This window comes from Cebidichthys violaceus, unplaced genomic scaffold (genome assembly GCF_023349555.1).
Source record: "Cebidichthys violaceus isolate CVI_PGR_0920_01 unplaced genomic scaffold, fCebVio1.0.p SCAF_28, whole genome shotgun sequence".
NCBI classification, from domain to species: domain Eukaryota; kingdom Metazoa; phylum Chordata; class Actinopteri; order Perciformes; family Stichaeidae; genus Cebidichthys; species Cebidichthys violaceus.
Genome location: NW_027176461.1, coordinates 2,223,252 through 2,247,840, shown reverse-complemented (window position 1 = coordinate 2,247,840; position 24,589 = coordinate 2,223,252). Strand labels below are relative to the sequence as shown.

General features: G+C 40.9%; 4 protein-coding genes and 1 long non-coding RNA gene across 7 annotated transcripts; 2 read left to right on the top strand and 3 right to left on the bottom strand.

Annotated features, from left to right (window-relative positions):
- Window positions 1-32: 32 nt before the first annotated feature.
- On the bottom strand, window positions 33-9,387 carry rtf1 (RTF1 homolog, Paf1/RNA polymerase II complex component). The gene is made up of 18 exons (XM_068721646.1): window positions 9,203-9,387; window positions 7,408-7,518; window positions 7,152-7,302; window positions 6,097-6,298; window positions 5,191-5,308; window positions 4,777-4,888; window positions 4,554-4,692; window positions 4,281-4,458; window positions 4,068-4,150; window positions 3,881-3,968; window positions 3,662-3,769; window positions 3,492-3,569; window positions 3,252-3,373; window positions 2,898-2,955; window positions 2,317-2,394; window positions 2,107-2,208; window positions 1,739-1,853; window positions 33-1,249 (listed from the first exon to the last, which is right to left on the bottom strand). The coding sequence occupies exons 1-18, from the start codon at window positions 9,284-9,286 to the stop codon at window positions 1,143-1,145; spliced, it is 2,034 nt and encodes a 677-aa protein (XP_068577747.1). The 5' UTR covers window positions 9,287-9,387; the 3' UTR covers window positions 33-1,142.
- ndufaf1 (NADH:ubiquinone oxidoreductase complex assembly factor 1) lies at window positions 9,388-12,721 on the top strand. 2 transcript variants are annotated; one of them, XM_068721652.1, is made up of 5 exons: window positions 9,388-9,852; window positions 10,449-10,982; window positions 11,564-11,749; window positions 11,955-12,029; window positions 12,185-12,721. In XM_068721652.1, the coding sequence occupies exons 2-5, from the start codon at window positions 10,473-10,475 to the stop codon at window positions 12,323-12,325; spliced, it is 912 nt and encodes a 303-aa protein (XP_068577753.1). In that variant the 5' UTR covers window positions 9,388-9,852; window positions 10,449-10,472; the 3' UTR covers window positions 12,326-12,721. The 2 variants fall into 2 exon arrangements, with proteins under 2 accessions (XP_068577753.1, XP_068577751.1); XM_068721650.1 differs by having other exon boundaries at window positions 10,446-10,982.
- Window positions 12,603-16,415, bottom strand: nusap1 (nucleolar and spindle associated protein 1). 2 transcript variants are annotated; one of them, XM_068721648.1, is made up of 12 exons: window positions 16,209-16,415; window positions 15,976-16,044; window positions 15,647-15,862; window positions 15,365-15,548; window positions 15,099-15,191; window positions 14,854-14,960; window positions 14,686-14,736; window positions 14,431-14,603; window positions 13,707-13,867; window positions 13,498-13,614; window positions 13,306-13,411; window positions 12,603-13,213 (listed from the first exon to the last, which is right to left on the bottom strand). In XM_068721648.1, exons 1-12 carry the CDS (start codon window positions 16,326-16,328, stop codon window positions 13,126-13,128), a joined length of 1,485 nt encoding a protein of 494 aa, XP_068577749.1. In that variant the 5' UTR covers window positions 16,329-16,415; the 3' UTR covers window positions 12,603-13,125. The 2 variants fall into 2 exon arrangements, with proteins under 2 accessions (XP_068577749.1, XP_068577748.1); XM_068721647.1 differs by having other exon boundaries at window positions 14,848-14,960; window positions 16,209-16,414.
- Window positions 16,416-16,765: 350 nt separating this feature from the next.
- On the top strand, window positions 16,766-19,009 carry oip5 (opa interacting protein 5). Its single transcript, XM_068721656.1, has 5 exons — window positions 16,766-16,993; window positions 17,308-17,374; window positions 17,849-17,971; window positions 18,225-18,306; window positions 18,811-19,009. The coding sequence occupies exons 1-5, from the start codon at window positions 16,831-16,833 to the stop codon at window positions 18,901-18,903; spliced, it is 528 nt and encodes a 175-aa protein (XP_068577757.1). The 5' UTR covers window positions 16,766-16,830; the 3' UTR covers window positions 18,904-19,009.
- A 708-nt stretch (window positions 19,010-19,717) lies between these two features.
- Window positions 19,718-24,083, bottom strand: LOC137880334 (uncharacterized). The gene is made up of 2 exons (XR_011103806.1): window positions 23,785-24,083; window positions 19,718-23,400 (listed from the first exon to the last, which is right to left on the bottom strand). It is a non-coding gene; the product is annotated as an uncharacterized lncRNA (long non-coding RNA).
- Between the last annotated feature and the right edge of the window lie 506 nt (window positions 24,084-24,589).

The window sequence follows — 24,589 nt, the reverse complement described above, 5'->3', positions numbered from 1 at the left end:
TAGATTGGAAAATAGACAAACTGACACATAAGTTATGAAACAGTGCCTCTTTATTTTTTTCCGCACTCACTCCAAAATGCATATTTACATGGCATGCCACATCAATACAGGAACTGACTATGGACACAATCGATAACACATAGAATCTGCTCTGGGAGTTAAGGGCAGGAGAGTTATCCAATGAACAACCAACAAAGAGATAACAGAAAGGAAGCAACACTTTTATAACCAGTCATAGAAAAGGGTTCCTCTGAAATTGAGTCGTTTCAAAGACTTAAAAAGTGATAAATGTCCAGAACGTTTCACATTTGTCATGGAGGGCCAGAGACACGGTCGCGTCAGAGATAGTGATCATCTACACTCCGCAAAACAAAAACAAAACTCACAAGGCTGTTAAAAAATCAGGATGGAAGGGGCAGAGCAGATGATCACACATATAGAGGGGGAAAGATTTTGGACAGTAACTCATTGTTGAGGTCAAGCTGGTCAGCTCCATTAGATATCCAGTCCAGAATTTCAAAATACCTCAACAATCTAAGTCTTCTAACATAGTGTCCTTGATCAAGGTAATAATCCACAAGCGCTTTGTCCTTTCAGAAAAAAAAAAAAAAAAAGACAAAAAAAAAATCTGAAAAAAATGGAGTGGGCGCCAGAAGATCCAAAAAAAAAAAAAAAAAAAGGGGAAAGAAGTTAAATACATAAAAAACAAACACAACTCAATATACAAGTTTGTGTGTGATAATGCAAAAATAACAAAACAACAAATATCTGGACAAGTTTCCTCCGAGAGAGATCCTTTGAGAAAAATGTTATCTTTGCTCAATCAGTATTTGCTCTGTGTTCAGATAAACAGTCTGTATCAACATTGAAACATTCGTCCTCTGGGAGTCACTCACACACCCGCTCACTCACTCTCTCAACCACACACACACACACACACACACACACACACACACACACACACACACACACACACACACACACACACACACACACACACACACACACACACACACACACACACACACACACACACACACACACACACACACACACACACACACACACACACACACACTCTTTCTCTCTCCTGCACAGTCAATTACACATGCAATGTGGTCACTGAATGACGGACTACCACATCAGATCAGTCCCCTCCTCTTCTTGTAGTCTTCCAGGTTGAGGGACCTGCGAGGAGCTCCGTCCTTCACCGGCAGCGCGTTGGAGCTCACGGACAAAGACTTCGCCTCTGCAGAGCACAAAAGTGATATTGATACGTCTTGTTTCTAGAGTGCTGTGGTTAACATACCACAACCAACTTTGTGCTGCAGCCAAGTAAAGCATAGGGCTGGGCAATATATCGATGTCATGATACGAGGCTAGATATCGGCTTAGATTTTGAATATTGCATAAGTTATTTTCCTGGTTTTAAAGGATGTATTACAAGTAAAGTGACGCAATTTCCTGAACTTACCAGACTGTTCAAGCTGTTTTTTTCTTTATTTGCCTTTACCCACTTAGTTAATGTATCCACATTACTGATGATTATTTATCAAACATCTCATTGTGTGAATATTTTGTGAAAGCACCAATAGTCAACCCTACAGTATCGTCACTATATCAAGGTGTACGGCCTAAAATGTTGTGATACTCTCCATATTTACCAGCCCTGGTAACATATACATGCAAGCTGAGCAAGTAAAAAAAATAAAAACACATTGGTAAAAGATAATCTCACCTGCATTGGGAACCTGTAGGTCAATCTTAACGTCAAAATCATGAACTTTAAACAAGTCCTCTGAGAGGTCAGTGTTCGGCTTGGGGCCATCTTTGTCTTTTGAGTTCACTTGACCCTGTAATATAACAAACAGAGGAAAGATTAGACATTTAGATACTTTAAATAGAACATTATTATCTTCCTGCAATCAACAAAAGACTTTAAAGCTGACAAAAAAAAACTAAACGCCCCACAACCAGAGCATCAGCACAGAAATGGTGCAACAAGCATGCAGCTTCCCGTTTGCATTGGAACAAAACAACAATGTGGAAACAAGCCTCTTCTATGTGAACGCACTGGGAGCGTCTCCTATTGCTTGTCCTGCTCACCAGTTTGTTTATATCAGTGCCAGCAATGTCCGATGCCGACCCAGAGCCGTACTTCTGGTTCAGGTGAGCAAGAATAGCTGCGTGGACTGAAGGGTCTCTGGCCTGCAGAACCGAACGAGCAGGTGGAGAGATGAACACAATTAGATTCAGCAGTGTTTATGAATTTGTACATAGTGGACATGTTATGTGAAATAATCATAGGAATCTCACATTAGACACCATGGTGGGTTTGCACTGTCTTCGTGTGAAAGGGTCCATTTGTTGGTTTTTGGCATTTTGTCCTTCAGCCTGTGAGAAAATAAAGAAGTAAATAAAAATAAGGTTATTTTAACAGGAGTATAGCTTGGTACACCGACTGATCTGTAATGATAACAACTGCAGTAAAATCGACACAATGTTATTGGGACATTTGGGGGCTTTATGTTACTACAGCATGGGACACAGAGGACTCCTGTCTCCTCACACACACTGCTGTTAGTGGGCTTAAGTTAACAGCAGCGTGACTGAACTCTGTCCCATTGGAATGAAAAACATGTGAGTAATGTTTCCAGATCTTGGTGGGTAGTAAATAAGAAAGGAAGCTTCCCTTCCAATCCTTCAGTAACATTGTTGTTGTGCTTGTGTCACACTCCTTCAGTTCAAACAGAAACTACAGGATGCCAACATGTTTCAAACAAATACATTTTCATGCACAGTTTTCACTTAATCAATTCCTACACATCTTTCACCTTCCCAGCCTTTATATCAGAAATCATGACAGTCAAAGAAGCATTTAGATGAAGGACACTCACCACAAGAGCTTTCTCAGATTCAACGATGTTCCAGCTTCTGTTCCTCTGATTGATGTAGCTGGATAAAGATAAAGATAAAGATAAAGAGGTTTTTATTGTCATTGTAGTGATACAACAAAATTTCGTTTGGTAGCTCTCAGCAGCAAACAGCAGTTAAAACACAATCAGCTCCATAATGTTAAGAACTGTGTATAGAAACATGACATAAACAATAACCACGCATTGTATGGTTTGAATGTTGATGTTGTGGACCTAATTTTAAATGAAAGTTGTAATTTCCATGTATCTGGAGCCAGGAAGCCCCTGTGTTATTAAAAAGAGATATACAAACACTTATGACTGTGGCTTGTGTACCTGATGGCAGAGATGCTCTTGGTCCTTTGTCTGTCCAGGGCCTCGGCCCTTTCCTCAAGCTCGTTCAGCTCATCCTGGATCCCTTTCACTTTGTCACCATCTCCAACCTCTTCTGCCATGGCCTTCAAATCAAAATGAGGGTCAAACATGAGTAAGAAAGAGTCTGATAGATGAGAGTTAGGGTCACTACAGATTCTCGGACACATCTTTGACAGCTGCTTTCAGCTAACTTTCCTTTACCTTGTCTTTGAGTAACTGCGTTTTCTTCATGGCATAATTCGGTGGCGCTTTTCGGAATCTGTCCTTCTCTTTTACAATCTGCAGCGAGTAAAGACAAAACATACTTTAGTTCCACCTCATAATGCCCGAGACCAGAGAAAATCCATCAACATCTGGAGAAGAAGACTTACATCCTCGATGTCTTTGTCATTGAACTTGTAGTTCAGAGCTTCTTTGATGGACTGCTCCTTTTTGGTGATCTCGTCGAGAGTCGGTACTTGCATTCCAGCAACAATCATCTGGAAAACAAAACTAAAATCAAAACCCCCACATTTGAAATCCTTCTTCACAGGTTGAACAGACGGCTCATGCAACATCTCATATTTTTGCTTTTTCAAAAACACACTTACCGCCTCTTTCCACTTCATGAACTCGTTTTCCATGAACTCCTGATTCGATACAAACTCGAGCCTGAACACCCGCGTGTCACCGCCATGCCTGAGGGAGACGGACAACAAAAGGTCACGTTTTTTGGTAAGCGGGGACAATGGAAAGGACTGTTGATGACCTACTTTAACATGTATAAAGTACACCCACCTTAACTGTAATCCCTTGTTTGTTCGCGTTGTTCCGAGTTGGTAAACCTTCGCCGTCTCTACTACATCCACAATTTCAGCAACCTTTCAACAACAAGGGAGGACTCAAATTAAATCAAACATCACTAATCAGACTTTATTTAATCCTTTTCTATCACCATTATAAGTGGCACATCATGTGATATTGACCACATTCCCTAGAGCCCAGGCTTACCCTATAAACTGGTTTGCTGCTGCTGTTCCCGATCCCTATCCTCACAAAGCAGCCGGTCACAGTCTTAGCAAAGAAGGGCATGTGGCACCAGCGCTCCAGCTTGTGTCGGGACAGGCGGACCCTGTTGAGCTCATCCGGTAGTGAAACGGGCTGCGACTTCGGTGGAGTTTCTTCTTTTCTGTTAGCGGAACACAGTCAAGACGTTACTTGAAAATCCAGAGATAAGTGTTGGTCTTGTATTGCTTAAATCAATAAGAGCAGAAGAAAACTCACTCGTCGTCATCATAAGACGATGAACGGGAACTCCGGTCACTTTTGACCGATGACTTGTCATCGTCTTCCTCCTCTTCCTCCTCATCGTCAGAGTAAACCTCGCTGGTCTTCAGGGGCTGCCGTTTGGCCAACAGTTCCGCTGCTCACCAAAGAGATGAAATGTCATCTTTTGATACAGACTGAACTGTCACAAACGTCACAAGGAAGTAAAACTCACACCAACCCGTTTTGTTTTTCTTCTTCTCGCGCTCAGCTTTGAGCTCTTCCATGGCCTGAGACTTTTTGTCAAGTTTTTCGTCGCGTTTGGATCGTCTCTCCTTGTTGTGTGACATAACCTAGAGACGGGAGGACATTACAATCAGACACATTTAGGATGAAGAAACGGTGGAATACTACCACTGCATTAGCGTAACCTTATTTTTGATACAATATGAAAAGAAAGAATAAAATCAACACAAAATATAATCTATAAAATCTATAAAAAATACTGACAATATTTTGTGCAGAGGTTATTGTGCACTTGAATTTCTTTTTTCTTTTGATTGTGCATGATTCTTAGAAGTGGAGCACAGCAAAACACATTTTTGTCATACAATCTGTCTAATACTGTTAGAAATGTCTCTGAAACTGGACTCACCACTTGTGTGTCTTGAACCTGAGATAGCTTCCTCTTTTCTTGCTCTTCCTCCTGCTTCTTTTTCTTCTCCTCTTTCTCCTTCTTCTTTGCCGTCTTCAGCTTTTTCTTGATTTCAAAACTGTCAAAAACAAACATCGTCTTCAATAATGCGATCAGTGTTAACGTGCCAGACTCTGCTTTAATCTTAATCTTATTGCATGTATGTTTATTAAGTTAGGAACATTTCAGTAAAAGCAGAACCATTGCTGTTCAATCGCCCCAAGTTCTCCCACACAACTTCCTTTCTCTGTTCTCTACACTGGCTACCTATAAGAGCTCGCATCCAGTTCAAGACTCTGGTGCTAGCCTACAGGGCAGTGAAAGGAACAGCTCCTTCCTATCTCCAGGCCATGGTCAAGCCCCACACCCCCGTCCCACCACTTCGCTCTGCTGCCTCGGGGCGATTGGTGGCCCCGTCGCTCAGAGGTCCTGGCGGCCGATCGACCCGGTCACGGCTGTTCTCTGTCCTGGCCCCACAGTGGTGGAATGAACTTCCCACTGACGTCAGGACAGCAGAGTCGCTGCCCATCTTTCGGCGCAGGCTGAAAACCCACCGCTTCAGGAAGTGCTACCCTGAGCCTTCCACTTAGCGCTTATTGTTTTCATACTAGCTTGTTGCACTTATTGTATTCGTATTACTTATAGCACTAACTGTTTTTCTTGTTTCTGCACTGTACTTTGGCTCTGAGTTATGCTCTGCTTCATGCTCTTAGATGCTTGTTTGGAAAAGGAAATGTACTTATGACTTCTGGTGACTAGTAGTTCTTTTGATTACCAATGTTGATGCACTTATTGTAAGTCGCTTTGGATAAAAGCGTCTGCTAAATGACTGTAATGTAAATAAATGTAATGTTCTTTCCCACTCACCGTCTCTTTAGCACCTCTCTCTTCTCGATTCTGTTGAACAGCTCTTGCTCTCTCTCTTTCTCCGTCATCTGCTCCAGACGAGCTCTGTCCTCCGCGTCTCCCATCAAGTCGTCGTCGTAACCGTCCCGGAACACCTCGTCCTCAGAGGAGTCAGAGTCGGAGCTGGAGGACGAACTGTTGCTCTCGGAATCAGACACCTCACCTGATAAAGAGCGATTCATCGGCACAAATACAAATCATTCAGCGGAGTTCAGTTCTTATCCACAGTGCAGACCAAATTCTACTAATGTATTTTAACCCAATGTGCTCTGTCTACACCAATTAAATATGTCCCCTAAAAGACTTTGTGTACAACTCTTAGGAGTGAGACATGCATTTTAAAAAGTGGATACTAAGCGGCTGAAATCGAACTGCTTTTGAACTGAAAAATGAAGGCAGTCGAACCGCTACTTAGGATGTTACAATTTCACCAAGTGACAGCTTTTTTCAAAATGATTAATATGGCATGGAACTAATATAAAGGACACATTGAAGTTGATTTAAAGTTAATCTATTTTATTTTGTACATTTATATATTTTTTTACTTTGTTGTTTTATTAAATTGAATGGAAGCAATTAAAGAGAGGCTTTGATTCAGGATTTTTCCAGGTTTTCCATAAACATGTGGACCCACTATATAGCTTGACAATGTAAAAAAATATACAATTAACAGCTTAGATGTGACATTGCGTCACATCTAAGCTCATCACTTTTAAAAGGGATGAGTGAGTGAGTCACCTAATCCAGGCCACCTGATACCCGTGGACATGGCACCCTGCTGATGTGTGTAATCTAAAGTTCAGAATATGTCTCGCCACTTTATGTAAGACGCCATAAACCCGAGGACGTGTGTGTCAATTTGCTGAGCTGTTGGCTCACATCTGTACTACTGCGAGTTCCTTGACTCTTACCATGCATGGATACTGAAACCTTTGAGGTTTTACACACATAAAATAAAGTAAGTCTGCTTCTCGAGCAGAGAGCTTTTTTTCCCCCATTAAAAGCTGAAGACGTACCCTCCTCAGGTGCAGAGCTCTCAGCTGAGCTGTCTCCATCTGAGCTGCCAGACGCCGTTGCTTTATTAACCTTCTTCTTTGTCGCATTCTTCTTCTCAGACCCTTTCCCTGGTTTAACCTTCTTCTTGCCTTTGGTGCCACCCACAGTCCACTAGACAAAGGGGTGAAAAATTCAGTTTTGATTTATCAAATAACTGTAGCTGTCCAACAAGTTGTTCTGTCCCAAACAGAAAAGTGACTACGACGACTGCCATACCTCATCGTCACTGTCGGATGTCTCGGAGTCTGTAGAAGCTGCAGGTTTGCTGACCGGCTCGTCCTGATCACCAGAATCAACCCTCTTCCTCTTTGCCAAAGACAGGAGCTCCTGAAAATGAGAATGCAGCGATGTGGTTCAGAAAGAGCACCCAGTAAAATCACAATCACACGTGGAAAAGGGAGGAAAATTGCTCCTGCAAGTAAAGCCCTGATCATACTTGGCAATAAAATATGTCTTGGATCCAATCCTGAGTGAACATCTTAAATACAGGTGAAAATAAACCCAAACCTCATGGAGGATGCATTGGGATCCAATTTTTCAAGCCACATGCAAAGGTTAGACGCACACGACCCTTGGTTATATTTAAGGACTGACTGGTCTACTTTGTAATATGCATATAGAAGGACAAACCTCTGGTAAAAAACAACATGTGAGCAAATAAGAATGAATATAATATGAATTCATCCCTGAGACAGATCCTACACTGAAGCAAGAATGTGAAGCTAAATAACAAAAATGTATACGCTAGTAGCTAAATTCCTTCTCTGCTCCACGATTGTAGAAACGCTGCAGTCTGTAGAGATGGTCACTGATCCAGTGGACCACACCAGTGACCGATTCACACGTCGATGTCATTATAGAATACAGTGTTTCTGCCATCAGTCACAGCGGGCAGAAGCACTCAGTTTATAGTGGCAAATACACCCCTGGCCTCATGATACATTACATTAAACCGCATAGAGGTTTGCAGTCTTAAAAGCAGCTTGTCTCGTATTGGATCAGTTCTTTGTATCGGCAAAGTCGAAGTATCAGAATCAATACTGAGAGAGACATTGTATTAAATACTGCAAACAATTGCTCTGCATTAGCCGTCTTCATCAAGGTAATCTGAAAATACATTTGTAGACAATTAACCAGCCCATATACACACATGCACACACACAAATAAAATCCTACTGATGATTTGGGCAACCAAGGGAAACATGGCTCACTGAACTTCTCCCAACTCTTCTGTTTATCGCTACCTGTGTCTGGTGCTGCCTGTGAGCTGGACTCTTTGGTAGTGTACTGTCAGGTATAACGCACATGTGGGTTTTAATGGTGATCACAGTTATACTGAAGCAGTTAGTGCATTACAGCTCCTCAGACTGACATGTTAGACTGAAGAGAGCTCCTTCCTGCCGCTCAGCCAGAGCTTGTTTGACAACAACACCGAAATAGACCTACAAGCTCTGCGCCCATGACGTCATTCGGCAGATAAGGTTCTTGGGTTCTTCTTCTCGCTAATTCAAGCGCGACTCCCTCTCCACTTACGACTTCAGTGTGTGTGCAAACGTTACCGCTCTCGTTCACAATCTGAACGCTAACAAACAAATCCCCCCCAAACGGTGCACGGGCAGTTGTCAAGCAGATTATCAGTGAAAGGCCCCATGGCGCGGCATTTTGGTGGTTGATGATGATCGCTTGCATTTAGGGCATCTCTCGGGAGTGTAACCTTTAACGTTAGCATAACTTAGCAGGCTAGTGCAAAGACACTGCTTTTTGAACAACAACCGCACACTCTCCTCCGTTCTGCATGCCTTAGAGAGACACTTTTATTTGTCATTGGGACGGGATGTTTACTGAGAAAGGAAGGAAGCGAGGACTGTAAATAACACAGGCCCAACTCTCAGCTTATTCAAGCGAGGCAAACCACAGTCCGTTAGCACACGTTAGCTTCGCCTCAAAGTGCTGACAACTTGGCTAATTAGCGAACTGTTGTAACAAAATCTGGGGAAAAACGCGCACCTACCTGATCTAAATTATCGTCGCTAGCACTGTCCTCGGAGTCAGAGTCAATCACGACTCGACCTTTCCGCTTCTTTACATTCACCATGATTATCTGCACTAGCTAACCTGCTAGCTACCTCTGTGGCGTCTAAATGTTTGAGGCTAGCCGTTTGCTTGCTAGTCTCGAGCTAGTTGGATCTGCAGTCAGTTACACAAAGGCAATACTGAGCATGCGCGCTCGCACTCATATCATAGTTACAATTGGGGTTTATGGCTCTTCCAGAGAAATCAAAAATATCTTGTATGCTTGCACACTTATCATATTACTTTATTGATCGAGTTTATATAAAGGACACGAGGACATTGACGGTTAGCTAAGAATGGAACTACATAATGATAGTGAGTGTGTCAGTCAGGACAGAAATATTGGGTGCACAACTGCTATGTTCAAGGTCCACGATAAATCAACCTTTTACTGCTGAAGCTTAAATCTGTAGTTCCGTGAGTTGAGCTCTTGTATTTGTAAATGAGACCAACACACGACCCGTTTATAAATATGTTCAATCTATAACAGTGTTTTAAATAGATAACTTAATGGTTTTGTCATACTAATCCAAGAACCGAAGTCGGTGAAATATCCACCCGTCACCCTTATGGTACAGCACGATCACAGTAAGTAGAAGCTGATTATGCGAAACATTTATTCACTTTTCCATTATTATTCTCCAGAGTAACGTTTGTGCAGAACGGACTCATTGCAACGTTAGCTATGTTTTTAAATGCTCCCAAAATGTGGTCTCACTCATTCATATACTAACTCGAGGTTATTATGAAGACTGCAAAAACTGCTATATTCTTCTCAATTAGTTACTATAGTGAAATAAAGGGAAGACAAGCAAATATTAAAATATTAACTCAAACTCTTTGCCATGTGTGAAAGTCAGACCAGCAAATGCTTTGTATTTATTTATACTGTATGTAAATTGAACAATTAAGTAAACTGCAAAAGATTTAAAGTGTCATCAGATTTTCAGTAAATACATAGATATTTTTAATCATCACCAGAAACTGGTTTGCACTGTAAAGCCATGTGAAGTCATAGGCTACAAATACAGTTCATAAGCTTATATGCACAATTTATTAGTTACAATCATAATTGATTACATTTGCTTCTTTTGTAATTTCAAGATACTTAACGTTGATAATCCATAACCACTTTGAAACTCAGGTGTAATGACACTATTTTTCTGTGTGATGTATCCCAGCAGTGAACCGTCCATATCACTACTGAAATGTCTCTGCCGAAGATCACACGTCTCCCCTCAGTGAGGCTGCTGAGCTCCATCCACCAGCAGCTGCTGCTCCCCTCCATCACTCCTCCCACTGCGCCCAGAAGAGCTGTGAGTCAGGGCGAATACAGACGACCCGGCCAGCCCAAAGAGGACAAGTTCCCGGGGCAGCCGATTAACTTTGGCTTCTCAAAGGGTTTTGAGGGGATAAAGAAGCATTTCACACTGCTGAAGAAGGAGTTCTCTGACCGCTGGGTCGGTCCACAGGGCAAACCCCTCCTTGAGCACATGTTGGAGCAGAACCGAGTGATATGGGAGTTCAGAGGCCCAGAGAGCCTGGACCAGTGGACAGTGTCCTCCGATCGGGAGATAGGAGGCCAAAGTGAAGCTTACTTGAAGCTCGGCAAAAACAATAATACCTGTTTTCTGTACGGGACTCTGAGCTCTACTCCTCCAAGGGATGGAGAAACGCGCTACAGTGGCTACTGCACCATGCGCTCAAAGCAATCACTGGTTAGTGCCGTGCTGTTTTTTCTTCCAGAAGGTTTAGAAATCATACTCACTTCTAATGAGGTTGGGGAGTTACTGTAATATAATCCTGCACCATAGAGGACACTGAGCTCATGTTCTCTGTATTTTCTCTGGAAATGTCTCATCAGAGGCTGATTTCACAACTCAATATATTTAAATATGCCTACCATAGTCCAATAAATACATAAATATAGGCTTAAGTATTTTCCGACCATTATGGATCACAATATGTTTATATTAATGGGTAATTTTCTCCAAGTAAACAGATATTTGGACATTTATTGGACTTTTATGTTGCATGCACCTAGATCTACCTCCAGCCACTTTGGCAAGGAGCCAGAAATCTGTTTACCAACTGTCATAATTCATTTTTAATACGGACTAGTTCCTCCTCCTCTATTGATCCTTTTTGGCTTTTGTATTACAATGAAAACCTGGCCACACCCACAGTCTGGAAATTCTCAACAGTTCTTATATTGTAAGTGCCAGTTAGCTGGCAGTTATTTGGCTGATACAGATGCGCTGGAAATGCACTTAACCCCCAAACGTTTCGTCTCTCCTAGGTTTCCTTCGATAGAAAAAAGCACCATGATTTGTCCAGTTTCAACACGCTGCATTTGCGAGTACGCGGTGACGGACGTCCGTGGATGATCAACATTGCCACAGAAACATACTTCTCGCACCAGAAAGATGACATATACAATTATTTCCTGTATACCAGGGGAGGCCCCTACTGGCAAGATGTCAAGGTACGCAAAAGCTAAATAAAACCCTTCGTGAAGGTTCTGGTGAGAAGGGCCATGATATATGTTGACGTACCAGAAGAAACGGCACAGAATTTGGAGATGGTGTTGCCACAATTATACTTTTAGGAATAGCTGTTTGATGTTTTTTCTTTTGTCTAATATGAAATGTAAACAGTCCTTCCAACACTTGTGTGTTACTCATCTACAGATACCTTTCTCCAAGTTCTTCCTTACAAATCGTGGGAGGATACAAGACGACCAGCATCCTCTCTGGCTGGACAAGGTAGCGTTAAAGTCAAACTACCGTGGCATTAAATACAGAGGCAAAGTAACAACTGCCTGAATATATATTTCAACCTTTGACTATCATTATAATACATTTTGCTCACCTTATGGGACGATTAGTTTTATATTTACCACATCTTTTTGTATTTGCAGGTTAACACCATTGGATTTACTTTGGGGGATAAAGCAGACGGTCCCTTCCAGCTGGAGATAGATTTTGTTGCCGTCTGCAAAGATAATGCTCACACTGAGGAGTTTGCCTACGAGGTGTACAAGAGAAATCCTGAAATTTGAGAGCAACTGCAGAAACGCTGCAGATGAACTGTCATTCAATAATGGCCAGGTTATACTGAAACTACCAATAAACAAGGCTACCACCTTCTTGGGGACAATCAGTTACATCCCATCCATCATTCCTGGTAACACTTGTAAGACACTGTATATTTGGATTTTAGCACATGGACTGGGGTACTTTAGTAACCATGTGCCAGCTGCAGAAGTAAAAGCCCTGAGGAAGTTACTGGTTATGAAATATTTTATTACAAGACATTAACTGAGACCATCTTGCTGCTTTAAAAAAAAAAAAAAAAAAAAAAGTTGTTTATCTTGTTCCAAGACCTGTATGAGACACATTTTCCTCCAACAGATGTTAAACAACCAGATCCATTAACAATAAAAAAAATACATCTCCTGTGACTTTTACATTTTTTTTTGTGGAACAGATTTCCTTTCATCATCAAGACTAAACCGCAAAAGAAATGTAACTTAAAAATGAAGAATGCAGACAAGGGAATATTTTTATAATTTTTTCCAAAAAAGGTAAAAACGAAGCACATCAAATTCTAAGAACAAAATTACAGTTTTAAATGCAGCAAAACAGGATATTGATTCTCTACAAAAACACACAAAAAGCATCAGCCAGAGCTGTAAGGTGTTAACACTACACCACGAGTCAAATCTAAAAGAAACGGTTTGGTAGGTTAGATAGAAAATGAATCCTGACAGACTAAAAGAGACTGCAGAAATGAAAGCGTCAAAATATTTACAGTAGAGAAACAGGCTGTACAAAACGTCCACAAACGAGCACGGTGTTTTTACATCATGACGAGGCCTCTTCTCGCCCCAAGCATACTCGCTTTCTTCTGCTTCCGGTCTTCGGCGTGTTTTGCTCTCCTGTCCCCCCTAAAATATGATAAGAGACGGATGTTAGAAGAGTCATTTCTAATGGGAAACTAATCTATATCAGACAGTGTGTGCCTTCAGTTTAAACCTACCTTGTTTGGACTTTGGGCTGTTTGTAATTCTTCTGATGAGAGTTAGCAATCAGTGACTTGTTTGCTGCTGTGTTTTCTTGGTTGTCTCCAAACGGCTTGAGTTTACCTATAAACATAAAAAAAATTATCTGTGATTTGTCCATCTACTGAAACTATATTTCAGAGAAACAGCAATAATGCGTGGCGTTGTACCTGAATGAGGCTTGTAGGTGAGGGCACGAGATAGACTGGCTTTCAGATCAAAGCCCGACTTCTTTTGTGTTCCGGGGGTTGTTGAAGTACTTGTGTTTCCGATGAACACAAACGCACCTTTGGAGTTAAGCGGGGAATTAAAATCACACTTTACGCACATATTTAGGCCAATGAAGATATATTTCCAAGGATTAAAAAGGCAAATGTACCTGGAGATTTTGGGGCAGAGAAAGTTGATATCTTGTCATTTGTGGGCTTTCCTCCAGCGGGCTGTTTTTGTGGGGTGCTGGAGGCCACACAGAGCGACATGCGTGCCGGCGTCTTCACCAAGGACCTCTTGTTGCCGTTGTCACAAGTGGCTTCTGAGAACCTGCAAACGCATGTGGCTGTTAAAACTCCCCTTGGAAGTTTTCATGTTTTACATCATTGAATCACAAGCAGATTTAATGTTTCTCTTCTGACAGCGATTATTAGAAAAAGACCCTTTAAATGCAAAGTGAATGTTTTTGCTGCTTTCACTAATACAGACAGAAGTAGCGGGTAGTCTCTTATGCAAACATGTATTTTTAGAAATGAAAATGATGTCTGTGAGAATAGATCTCTACAAAGTAACCTAGATAGATAGATAGTAACTTTATTGATCCTGCGAGGGGAAATTATTTCGTTACAAGCAGCAATAGGTTACAGGTATAAAAATCTTAATATTATATATAAAGAAAAAAGAAAAAGAAAAATACAAGAAAAATACACATGTCACAATACACAATATATACAATTATAATAGATAACCTAAATTCCAGGGTATGTTTCTGTTGGGTGTAAAAAGGCCAGTTGACGCAACGTTGTAAAACAATACATCCTGAAAAGTTCCTTGTAAGAATGTTATGAAACAATTTGTCCATAAGAGAGTGGCCGAGAGGAAAAGCGACTCACCGAACATTGATCCTGCGAGTGGAAAGGACGGACGGTCTGAACGGAGCGTCTCCCTTCTCTGCAGGCTTATATGGAGGAGCTTTGCTGGCCGAGGGCATCGTGCGTCTGTCCTCAGCTGGTCTCTTGGTCGCAGAGACCGGGCTGAACATGGAAGCACGACTCTGGTTCGCTTTCTGTAGAACACATGAATTCAGTCCATCACCTTCACTGCACTCTGGATGTGATCAACATGCTGCAGCTGGTGAGGATACCTACCACTTGAGTTTTGCCCTCAACTTGCTGCGGTTTAGTTTTGGCTGAAAGCCTCTAAAAAAGATCAAATGCAACATAAATTAAAAAACAAATCAGAGTTCACAAAACAGAACTTAAATATTTCTGGTTTTAATCAACCAAAACTGTTTTGAAGCTTTTGAGTACCGTCACTTTTTTAACTGAACTTCTGGAAGTCTCCATCTGCTTGGTCTTTCGCTGGAAATAGGTGTCAATCGACTCCATCTTGTTAAATTGTGCCTCGTGGAGTTTTTTGAAGTCTATAAATGAGACATAATTTACAAAAATGATTTTGATTAGTTCATGTGGGAGAAGCACTGCCTCACTGTAATGTGGCCTCTGAAACATTGGTTTAAAAGAAGATCGGGAGGGAGCCACAAAACCAACAAAGAACTTACTCGGGGTGACAGGCTTCAACGACGGCTTGTTCTTCTGCTGGCGTCCTTGGAAACGAGGGATTTTACCGGCTCTGGCCACTTTGGGCGCTTTTTCTGGACACAGACATTCAAAATGCATGTCAAATTAAAGATTAGCACTTGATCACAACATTATTTTGAAGCCTATAATATTCAAAGAAATACGGCTGCAGCAACACATTAGGCTCCAGAAGGACCAGGTTATTCAAAGCAGAAGAAATGAATAGTTACACATTTGTACAACTGACCTGTGTCACTCTGCACAGGTGCTTCATCCTGAATGTCAGGCTGCTGCTGCTCACTGCCTGTGGCCCGGGGCTCCTGAGGAGGCTCAGCTTCACTTATGTCAGAATCCTTGGTCGAGGACACTTTTCTCTTCTTAGCACCCTTAGCACCACGGGGTGGACTAGATGCAGCCACTTCTATGTCACCCTTAAAAAGGAACAACAGTTGTTCGGTCTTTAAACATCCTGAATGCAAAGCATTGACACAGCAGCAAAGAAGTATGTTATGATGTGCTCTAACGTTACCTCGGTAGCACTTGGAGGTGACCCGGCATCACTCTCAGTCACTGCTGCAGTATCACAGATCTTTCTCTTGGTACCGTTTCCTTTGCCTCTGCGTGTGTTCACAAACACAGCGCGGCTGAGAACGTCTTCATTGCCAGATGAGTCTTTATTGTCCTGAGTACCGTCTTGTGTCACGTTTTCGTCTTCCTGAACTGTAGTAACATCGGTCTCTGGTCCCTGGTAAACACCACAATAATACACCAATACATGTTTAGGTATTAATAAAAAAAAGGCAGGATTTGAAATTGATTTAAGCAGTGAAACAGAGTCATTGGCCAGGATTAAGTTACCTGTCCTTCCCCCTGCTTGTCCGTTTCTCGTTTATAATGCTGCTTGATCACTTTCAGGAGTTTATCGGCCTGTTTGCGAAGAAAACAATGTTAGCTAGTTGAGTAGATTTCGCCAAATGCAAACGCTAGTTAGAATAATTAGAGTAACCGTTAGCGTAGCTTAGCACAGTTGGAAAATAACCTGCAAGTATTTCTGAATTAATTTAAAATAAGTAAACCTACGTTAACGTTACCTTCATATTCGCCTTTAGCCCGAGCTCCTTAGCGAGGCTCCTCAACTCTGCATATTTCATGGAGTCAAAATCCATCTCGCTGTGATAGTTTATTCCGTTTTGTGTGGAAGAAATGAGCATAAACACGTTTACTTTGTCATGCACCGCGAGCTGTGGCTGTCTGACGGTTAAAAAGTACTCCGATTCAAAACACAGCAGCGGGAGCCGTGTGATTGGCTCCTGCGTGTGACCGAATGTACTTCGCAGCTAATCAGAGTGAAGATACTTTTTTTTTTGGCGTTCCGCCCATTGTCAACATAACTTAACATTTGAGCCATTTATCTCGGTACGTTAACGTTCTCGCTTGGATTTTGACGCTTAAGATAAGTAAAATATTGTTTTTTATTTTGTATTGTGATTTTTTTTTAATCACTTAATTTTGTTAAAACGAATTTTCTTTGCCAGTATATCGGCATTTCCTACATTACTCCACGTGGTGGCGGTGTTTACATCGAGCACACCGTTGCTGCACGTCAGAGGGGGTAACATACGAGGAAGAGACGTCCTGCTTTCTGGTGACGAGTTCAAATTCTCAAGCGGGACAACGAGCCAGCTAGCTTTTGCTCTGTAAATCTCCATTGACATGGAATTTGACGAGAGCCTTATAATCCAACGTACACACGCAGCAAAGATGGCTGAACACAAACAGCGGATGACTCTCCACTGTCAGCAATGCCACGCTGTGTTGGGGGACTCCCTCGGCATCTGTGGGGAGATTAAATGTATGGACTCCATCGTGTGTATAAGTAAGTTTGCTTCAGTTGTCGTGGAGATAACTCAGCTGACATGAACTAGGTTGACCTAGTTGTCTAAAGTTAAAAACAACAGTAAAGTTAGTTAGTAGTAAATAATTTTTTTATGATTTTGTTTTATTTTGTAGATGCAAAAACATTGCATTCTGCATAAATGTAGTTTTGTCTTTATCTCTGCCACTTTGTTTCCTGGTGAGACTTGTAATATGTGTTCTGCAGGGCTCCTGTACCCTCCCCACATCGCTGATCATCACATGCTTCATCCCAATACCACACTAATCAAAACTTTGCTGCTTGTCTCTCCTCAGGAGTGACCAACGATGTGGTCATCAGTGATGCCATGGAGTCAGGACACAAAGGGGAAATGGCTAGTTGGTGAGTGAAAAAAACCAAGGGTGTTTTAGGCTCCAAAATAGACTTAAAAACACAGTGTCAGTAGTCAACTCATGTGGAGAAAGTTAAATAATCTTTTAAAAATACTAGTCTTTTACTATTATGTTTCCTGCCTGAACCTTACTCGCTATAACGTTTTTTAAATAAATTAGCATATACATCTTTAGAGCATTGTTGTCTTCAACCTTTCAAAGGACACACACACACACACACACACACACACACACACACACACACACACACACACACACACACACACACATATATATAAAGTAATGCATATAACATAACATCCCCATACACGATAATGGAATATCAGATTTAGGTTTAAATTATTGAAAGGATCTAAATTCTAGTAGTCCCACATAAAACCTCTTCATGCTGTTGACTGTGATTACAGAACTTGTTTCTACGGTTAAAGGTTTCTGTCTGTGTCCTACTGGTTTTCCTTTTCAGCATCTACAGTTCTCTAAAATGTCGCGGCTGCCGCTGTGCTGTGGGGAAAGTCATTCACTCTGCCCCGTGGCGCCTGGCCACGGTTCGCTCCATGTTTCTCCTCCACAAAGCAAACATCAGTTGGTAAGCTCTGCTGCCTCTGTGAGCACACGAGCATATTGACTTCTTCAGTGTCCAGATGGCTAAAGTAAACAGGTGCTTTATGAGTGTGGCTCATCCCATCAATTGCTTTTTTAAAGCTCATGTTGGGGATTAAAACAGTTCTTGTTTTTTTTCCGACTGATTCATTTTATGGACATTGTTGGTATGAAAATATTTTTCCGCTACATCACCTCATCCTTTAAAACCCCCCTTTCCTTCTTTTTTCTCTCCGCAGTTACATCCTCAACCGCAGCTCCATGGTGACGGCATCCTCACTGACATTTGATCTGAAGCCCCTCAGAGAAAGCATGAATAAGGTAACACAACCACATCTCATACTTTTCATACCTGTATGTACAACTGCAGTGCTTCACTTCAATCCAATACTCTCATAATAATCTCATCCTCACGTATGATAAGCACTAACTTGTTCTATGATGACTCATTTTCTTAGTCTGATCCAGCCATTTTTATGCATTTTAATGAAATACCTGTAAACGGTGAGTTCCTTTTAAAAGACGCATTTTGTCCCCTTGAAGAGAATGAGCTGTAAAAACAGGTGAGATTAAAAGTTCAGCCTGAGTGTGATGCCAGAGTAACATTTTACGCTATTACCCATCAACCTCAGCTGTTCTGAGGAAGCCTCTTGATGAAGTGGCACTCAGCATTTCATCAAATCCAGTTCCCTTTGAATTTGTACTTCTAGATGTTTTCCTACATGTTGTAGTGGGTCAAAAGGACTACTGTGTACAGAAACTCAGGCAGGACTGATGGATGCTTTGGAGAAAAAAATTAATCTATTTGCCTTTTTTTCGTTGCAGGTGAGGCAGCAGTTTGAAGCACAGTTGGATCAGATGTCACACGTCAAGAGCAGACTGGCTGACAGGAGTGTTAGCAGTGAATTCATCAAGTAGTGTCCACCCTCCAATCCCTCTTGTAGACTAGTTTGGGTTGTAAATTGTCGTTGTTTCTTCTCCGTGTTTTGTGTTTCCATTAAACAGTTTCGATGATGCAAAGAAATGCTCTTTGGGTCTCATTCATTAGTTTGGATCAATGTCTGCAGATTTATTGTGGTGCAGTTTAATAAACATACTCCTCCTGACTGGTATTTAAACTGAATCTAACCCTTTTTGGGACAAACAAAACTATTTTAGACCGACATGATGAATTTTATTCAAAGGTGTAAAACTGCTGACTCAAAAACATTTGTGCTGTTGGAGTTGAGAAGGATGATTTCAAAGAATTTCTAAATTGTTCAGCTGCTTTTGATTTCTGGGAAATGTCCAATTGTACAACTGGAACTCAACCGAAAAAACTAACTTAAATGTAAAGGCCACCATTAGTATCTAGCTACCACAAGGCCATTAAATCTATCTACTATATACAGTATATAAAAAGCGGTCTCGTAAACTAAACTCCCAAGAACTTTTGTATAACTCCTATTTCACTGTCTCCCTTTTCATTAACTTGTTTTGATGCGGGTTTTTTTGTTGCAAATTTGTTAATTTCCCATTTCTTTTTTTGAGGGGATTTAATAAACACAATCTATCAATTCAAGAGCTTTGTAGGTGCAGGTAGCCTAGATGTTATACTTTATAATAGCCAGGCTAGCGCTTTGGCCCTGCTTCTAGTCTTTATGCTAAGCTATAGGCACGTTTCTACTCCACTGCTGAGGATGTACATCGTGTCATTCATTCACTCAAACTGTAAGCAAACAACACGCAGCTCTCCAATTGGCACCATGCTGCATTTTATTGCTGAATTTCTGATACAGACTTTTTTTTTTTTTTTTTTTTTGTTCATACAAAACCAGACAAGAGGCTCACACTAATAAGCATGCCCATGTCCTCCCTCTGGAGTGCATAGTTTCTACACAGTCCACCTCCTCGGTGGAAAAGTTCACCAACAAAGTAATGTCATTAATCATTTAACCTAAGCTTTTGTATAGTTGCTGTTTTCTTCATGGGAACGAAGGCTGATGAGTGTTTTTCAGCTGCACTGTGGCTGTATACTGCCATGGTCATGTTTGACACAACAGAGAGAGCGAGAGAGAGCAGAAACACTTCAAACTACTCTCCGTTATTTACTCTGTAAAAACCACAAGTGGTGGTCAAAGCTACTTCAACATGCTTGCTGTTGTGTCAAACAACCGTCCCCAGGCTGTCACCTTGTCACAGAACATCTGATATGAACATTTCAAAACAGCCTAATTAATTACACTCATTCACATTACAAAGTTGGATTATTGCATGCAATACAAATCATTCATTATTCCGCTAAATCATGCATATTTAATTTTTTTTAAACCCCCATATATTCATGTTGCTAGACGGCTACTTGTTTATAAATTGCGATTATAAATCCCCACAGAGAGCATTACAGGGTTTTTAGAACACAGTATTCAAGACAGGGTGATGATGATGACAGTGCAAGTTAGTACATAGAGAGAAAGTGCTTTTCAAACATGTGTCAAGTTCATTCAGTAAGTCTTTTGCAGCCACAGAGTTACTGAAAGTCTACATTTCTAAAGGGGGGGGGGGGGTTGTGGATGTAAAAATGCTACATGGATTTTAAATTTAAAGCATCTCTCATGTACCGATTGGTTTACATTATTGTTTTGGTGTTGAAAGAATACAAGGCAGAGAAACATGTAAGTGTGTAAAACACGATGCTACAGCTGTCCTCACAAACACTTTGTTCTGCAGGAAGTATCCCAGACCTTCAGAAGCGATACTGTATTCTAAAGCCAAATATTATACGGCTCCCAAAAAAAGTGACTAAAAGATAGCTACCGCACGGAGGCGTAAAAGAGAGAGAGAGAGAGAGAGAGAGAGAGAGAGAGAGACTCCTTTTAACATGTACACCCTGGCACTAAACTCATGCATTATTGTAGGTTATTGCTTCTAAAACTATAATCAAATACAATTTTATGGATTAAAATATCTTGCTCTGAATCTCAAAACTATGAGGTATTATGTACAATACAATGTCATGATGAGATCTTAATTCTAAGACTAAAACGTAACGTCGGACCCCAACCAATTATCTCCAAATCTAAGATTAAAGCACGATTCTTATGGAATATTCCTCTAAAGGTTTCCATCAATGTCACAGATGAGACTTGGTCTTTTTTGGGAGCTATTTGGCTGTCGTACTTTGGTGCTGGAGAGTTCATAATTATAATTTAGGACATCTCTTAAGCTTTTTTTTCCTAATAAGAATCCTACAGCAGTTCTGTTAGAAATAACATACTCATATTGAGCATATCCGCTAATGAAAACGTGAATACTTATTAACTGCATATCCTGATTGTGTCATACTTTATATGTTTTATTACGCTCCTTATTCCACAGCCTAAACGTGGAATAGAAGGGAGATCTTGCATTAGTTTAAGATTGCAGAAGGAAGCTGTGTCTAAATGTAGTTTAATCAAAAAGGTTCAGTACGTAAATCTAACACCATTTCATTTACTGAAGTGGTTTCCACAGTTTTGAGCTCCAGCTTAGTCTAGAATTGGATTTCACTATTCTTCATGAAGCAAGCGTCACTACTGGTCATGCATGGCTACTGTAGTGCTGGCACCGCAGTCCCGCTAAATAAGCTAATGCACATGAGTCTATACATATCTTAATGGAAGACATTGGTGATTTTGTTGCTTTCAAACAACTTGTCACTTGTTTATACAATATACAGTTTGGTCAACAACATGACAGTTAAGATCAAATATTGCACAAATCCCGGTAAATGTGATTATTTTTTTTCTTTCTTTCTTTTTTTTTTTCTATAAAAATGAAGGAAATTAAAAGTTGAAGAAATGACACCAGGGTTTCCTTTCAGTAAGGACAAATCCAAGGTAAGCATGAATCAGAGGAGCTGCTATTCCAGCACTGGTGTCTCTCGTCTTACTGGCAGGCAGAGACAAATCTTCTACCCTGATAGAAGTCATTTCATATTTCAATAACAATATATGAAGAGTATTTCATATATTGAGAATTTTCAAAGACTATTTTCTCATCTAATTAAGAACTGTAGTGCAAAATAATTAGAAATTCTTAGAAATTTTAGTCAGTGCGTGATTGTTATTATCAATTTAGACAACGCAATTGTGTTTCACAACAACTGACTTCATCACCAAATGATTCCATTGAAAGACGATGAATAATCAGATTGAATTATCGCCTCAGCTCTACACCAAAGGAATCAAATGGTGAAATCTGTCTCTACCTGCAGCGTTTAAATAATGGTAATCCGTGTCTGATATGAGAGCTCATGTTAAAAGGGGAAAAGAACAATAAGAGAACAAATCCACTGAGAAAGACAAAATAACAGTAAGTCAAGGGGCGGAAAGACAAAATGAAGAAAACAGTTAGGGAAGAAAACTGGACTTTCAGAATAAAAGACTAACTTTAAACACTGTAAAATGCCAAAGTTTAGTGATATCAAGGATAAAGTCACAAGGGGAATATTGCCAATTCTGTCGCTACCTTAAATTTGAGAATAAACCTGCAGACTTGACAAAGGAGAACACCGAAATGCAAAAATGGGAGCGTGGAGTAAAAACACTACATTGTGACCTTCCTTTAGAACAGATGCATAGGACAGCACAGTCTGAGTCTTCCTCATAATGCTTGTAGTTACAGTAAATGACAGTATGCATCGTGTGCTTCTGGGCTGCTCCGCCGTCTATTCACCGGTCAACAACCTCACTTATTAACCCTCTAAAACTAAATAAATCCAGAACAACATTTAACTGCTGTGGCGCTTGACAACCATTAAGTTACTTGTACTGATGGCGATGAGGTAGTGCAACCCCCCCCCCAAAAAAAAAACACATCCTATGAGTAATTTAATCACAGGCCTTGATCTTTGCTACAGTATCTTGTGTCTTAACTCTCTTCCCAGCAGTTTGTTCATTATCAAACTGCTTTGATCTAATGACAGAGCGGGTGGGGATCTTTTTTTTTTTACTTATTCAGGAAGCATCAGTGACTACGTTTACATGCAGCCGGATAACAGTCTAACCCAGATCTGACTGAAAATGCCCAAAATAATGGAGACTTTCAGTCACACTGACAACTGAAACTTTGGCTGCATGTAGACGTAGTCAGAGTGTGGTGGAGGTCAGACTAGATCAGATGTACTGATTGATGATCGTGTGGCAGAAACAGGTCAGGACAGGGGGGGGATGCTGTGGAGGAGACGGGGACAATGTCCCAGCAACAGCAGGAAGGAAGGCACCTGTGTCCCAAAAGCCCAAAAGAGCTCATCTTCACAATGACCCCTCGTCCTTTACCTCCACAGGTCTGGGTGGTCGTGGAAGTGATCCGTCGATGGTGCTAATTTGAAGGGAGACGCTTCTCCAATCTGGGCTTCGGCTGGTTTCACAACTGCATTGCCTGGAAAAAGCCATCCTAGAATAAAAATGTACACGTAATTTCATTATTATACAATTTAGTTAATTTAAACCAGTCGCTTCTAAACATGAGCATCTGAAAGACATTATATTAATATCACCTACAAATCTGCTTATTATTTCACAATAAACAGCTCTAATTTATAGCCTAAACAAATGGAAAATGGGTACATTGAAGTGCATCGAAGTGCTTTTAACGTCCAGCTAACAGAGAGAGAGTTGTCTATTTTTGTAGATACTGACTGTTGTGATTAATAATCATTCGATTAGCTAAATGTATTTTTTTTTATAAATACATTGCCAATTCCCAGGAGGAAAATGTGCGGAAACGGTCTGGACTATGATTACATCATATTTATATCTATGACGGAAGAGCACTGACCTTGGTCCGGAATGATGCAGAGGTATTTCCACTGGGGTTCGAGCTGCTGCAGCCCACAACGGTAAACAAAAGCCAGAGGGGTTTCTTCTTCTACGGTGACACATTCAGCTCTCCCAAACTGGATGTACGCCGGGTTCCGGGGCCGCGCCGGGTGAGGACACATTTAGAGAAGAATAAACCGATAAACCACCGAGAAGGTCTCTCTTTTTCTCCCTCCCTGCGTCCCGGAGAGGAGAAGGTTCCCCTCGTCCCCTCCGTCTCTGCACACCCTCCACCCTACGCCATTTTCGCTCCTGTTACTACCAGCCAACGGAAGAGCGTTACGATTGTGCCGATGACCTGTCAATCAAACTGAGAAGCCCGCCCCGGATGTACTTCTTCATTACTTCTGACATTTATTAATCAGCTTTGTGGTGCGTTTACTGCCGCCAACTGACAGCACAAGTATGACCACAATAAAACATGCTTTAATTATTTTAACTGTAGGTTAGTGTGTAGGTATCAAACCTAGAATGTAAGTAAACATTAAAAACACAAATTCTTAAATACAGCCCTTTTAAAGAATAAATTATTGAGTTAGAGGTCTGCTATATATGCTAGGTGGTCTAGCTAACTGGGCGAGTTGAGTTAGCGCTGAAACAATTGTCTTGTTTTGATTGATTAGCATCAACAGAAAATGTATTAGTTTACTAATGGAGTTGTCAACTGACAGAAAAAAAAGCTTTTTTTTAATTTAGTATATTTATGTATCTTTTATTATTTATAAAGCTAAACTGTCAGACATTTGCTACTTCCTAATTAAATG